The sequence below is a fragment of the Pterocles gutturalis genome, unplaced genomic scaffold (assembly GCF_000699245.1).
Source record: "Pterocles gutturalis isolate BGI_N339 unplaced genomic scaffold, ASM69924v1 scaffold32080, whole genome shotgun sequence".
NCBI classification, from domain to species: domain Eukaryota; kingdom Metazoa; phylum Chordata; class Aves; order Pterocliformes; family Pteroclidae; genus Pterocles; species Pterocles gutturalis.
The window spans coordinates 14,823-17,130 of record NW_010141854.1 but is presented as its reverse complement, the minus strand read 5'-3'; the positions used below and the strand labels follow the sequence as shown (position 1 = coordinate 17,130).

The 2,308-nt window shown below is 50.7% G+C and overlaps 1 protein-coding gene across 1 annotated transcript; it reads right to left on the bottom strand.

The window, feature by feature from the left end:
- Positions 1 to 501: 501 nt before the first annotated feature.
- LOC104469607 (keratin, type I cytoskeletal 14-like) lies at positions 502 to 2,136 on the bottom strand (the record flags this gene model as incomplete). The annotated part of the gene is made up of 2 exons (XM_010084179.1): positions 1,552 to 2,136; positions 502 to 584 (listed from the first exon to the last, which is right to left on the bottom strand). Coding segments are annotated over exons 1-2 (668 nt in total), but the record flags the coding sequence as incomplete, so codon positions are not given.
- Between the last annotated feature and the right edge of the window lie 172 nt (positions 2,137 to 2,308).

Below are 2,308 nucleotides of genomic sequence, written 5' to 3'. Positions count from 1 at the left end.
TCTCGTACCTGCCGGCGAGAACGAAAGCAAGGCAGAGCCGTCAGTGTCCGACCCCACCATTTGCTCTTTTCCATCTCTCTCACAGTACTTTCCCAACAGCCTCACGGGATGCTAAGGAAGGCAGTCTGAGGCTTGCTCTGTCTGATCTGCCCTCATCCGCCTTCCCTGGAGCTTTTTGACCAGGGCGGAGGTGTCACCACGCTTCTGCGCTCCAACACGAAAAACCAAAACCTTCCCCTTTGGCAGACACCGCGTGCCAGCCCGGTGGCTCAGGGGACCCCACGCTGCTCCCCGCCTGCGCAGCCCCTCTGAAGAACTCTCATCTCCGCACAAAACCACCTCCTCCTCCCAAACGCCCGTCCTGGCACTGCCACTCCCGGAGGCAGGGGACGGAGGAGCTTTGCTCGGTCACCTCCAGCCTGTCCTGCCCAGAGGGTCCCAGGGACCTGTCTGAGCGCAGGGCTGCAGTGACGGAGGAGGGGGACACCAAGGGGCACTCACTTCACTCGGAAGTCGTCGGCGGTCATCCTGCTGTTATCGATGTTCAGAATGATCTTGTTGTTGTCTATGGTTGCGCAGACAATCTGGAAAAACAACGTTCACTCCTCAAGTCTCTTCCCTCTGTCCTCAGGCTGAAGGGCACCCACTGCTAGTCCTAACCTCTCTCTGTCTCTCTTTTTTTTGTTTTAATACTGGGTGGCAGGCATGGGGGAGGTGAGGAGCGTGGCGATCGCAGGGGTGAGCGCTCGCTGAAGTGCGGTGGAGGCATTAAAGTGCTCCAATACGTGTCTGAGGAGCCCATGGCTAGGGAGGGGCAGTTAATGTTGTCCAGCACCTGCCACAAGCCACCTAACCTCTTAAATCGAAATCTTGCTTTCATGGATAAGAGATTTAAAAGCTTTGTTTCAAGACTTAATTATAAGTCTGTCTCGTTCTGTCTGTTTCCTGGATTCGTTTCACTTTATTCTTCTTTGTAATCCTAGGATTTTTGCCAAACACACTTTGCAAACAAATGCTTTTAATTTCAACTTGCATACTCAGAATGTGTTATGGCAGTGCTCTCTTTGTTCTTGTTTTTAATTAGGTGTCCTATATTTCCCAATTCTGTACGAAGGAGTCAACTTGTAAAAAAAAAGAAGAAATCATGTTTAACTGGAACTCTGCAAGACTGGTGACAGAGTAAAATAGATTCAGGCAAATCAATGCGATCCATTATTTATTTCTCTTTTAGTGGATTTCTTGGCATGTATCTATTTAAACACCTTGGCGCTAACCTAATTCACAGAGACTACTGAGCCAATCCAGATGTACTCCATGAACATAACATTTTCCCCATCCAATATATCTGATGAATAAAAGCAATGGAAACAGTCCAAACACTCAGAGTTTTTACCTTTGAGCTCTCAGGTTTCTGCAGGCAGATACCTTAATGGCTGTTTACAAAAAGCACTTCACAACAACGCAATGTTACTCTTGGTTACTGCGTTAAGCTGTGAACCAGCACCATGGGAGAAGCTTACAAGGGAGAAAGCAGCTGAGAAATGGTGTTACCTGATTTTGAAGATCTTCTATTTCTTTGTAATAGCAGCTGTAGTCCCGGGGCTCACAAAAAGGGCCCTGCTTGGCATACCACTCCCTGATCCTGCACTCCAGGTCAGCGTTTTCTTGTTCCAGGCACCTCACCTTGTCCAGGTAAGAAGCCAGGCGGTCGTTAAGGTTCTGCATGGTGACCTTTTCGTCACCAGAAAGAAGAATGCCATCACCAGCAAAACCACCTCCAACTACCCCTCCACCAAGACCAATACCAAGGCCACCTCCAATGCCACCGCCAAAGCGAGCGCTGCCACCGCTGAATCCAATGCCCGAGCATCCTCCGAGGACAGCAGCTCCTAAGCTGCCTCCATAGTTTCCACCAACCAAACTGCCAGTGCTCAGTCCTCCTCCGTAATTCACACCACCACAGTAGCTTCTACCAGAAAACCCCCGGCTACCACCTATCCCGCAAGTCGTGTATCTTCCGGAGGAGACTGAGGAGATGCGTGCTCCTCCACCACCACCACCGCCACCGATAACACAGCTGCCCCCGCTGGTCCTGCCCCTGAGAGAGCCCGTTGTCTGCTTAATACTACAACTCATGTTGAGGCCAGCTGCAGATCCAAGCCAAAGCCCAAAGCAAGATGCACAGCTTGATACTGAATCAGACTGCAGGCTGGCTGGTGCCGCAGATCCCTATTTATACCTTCCCAAGGGGGTGTCACCTGTAGGGTGTTTCTTCTTCCCACGGGGCTGGCTAGTCTCGCTGTTTATG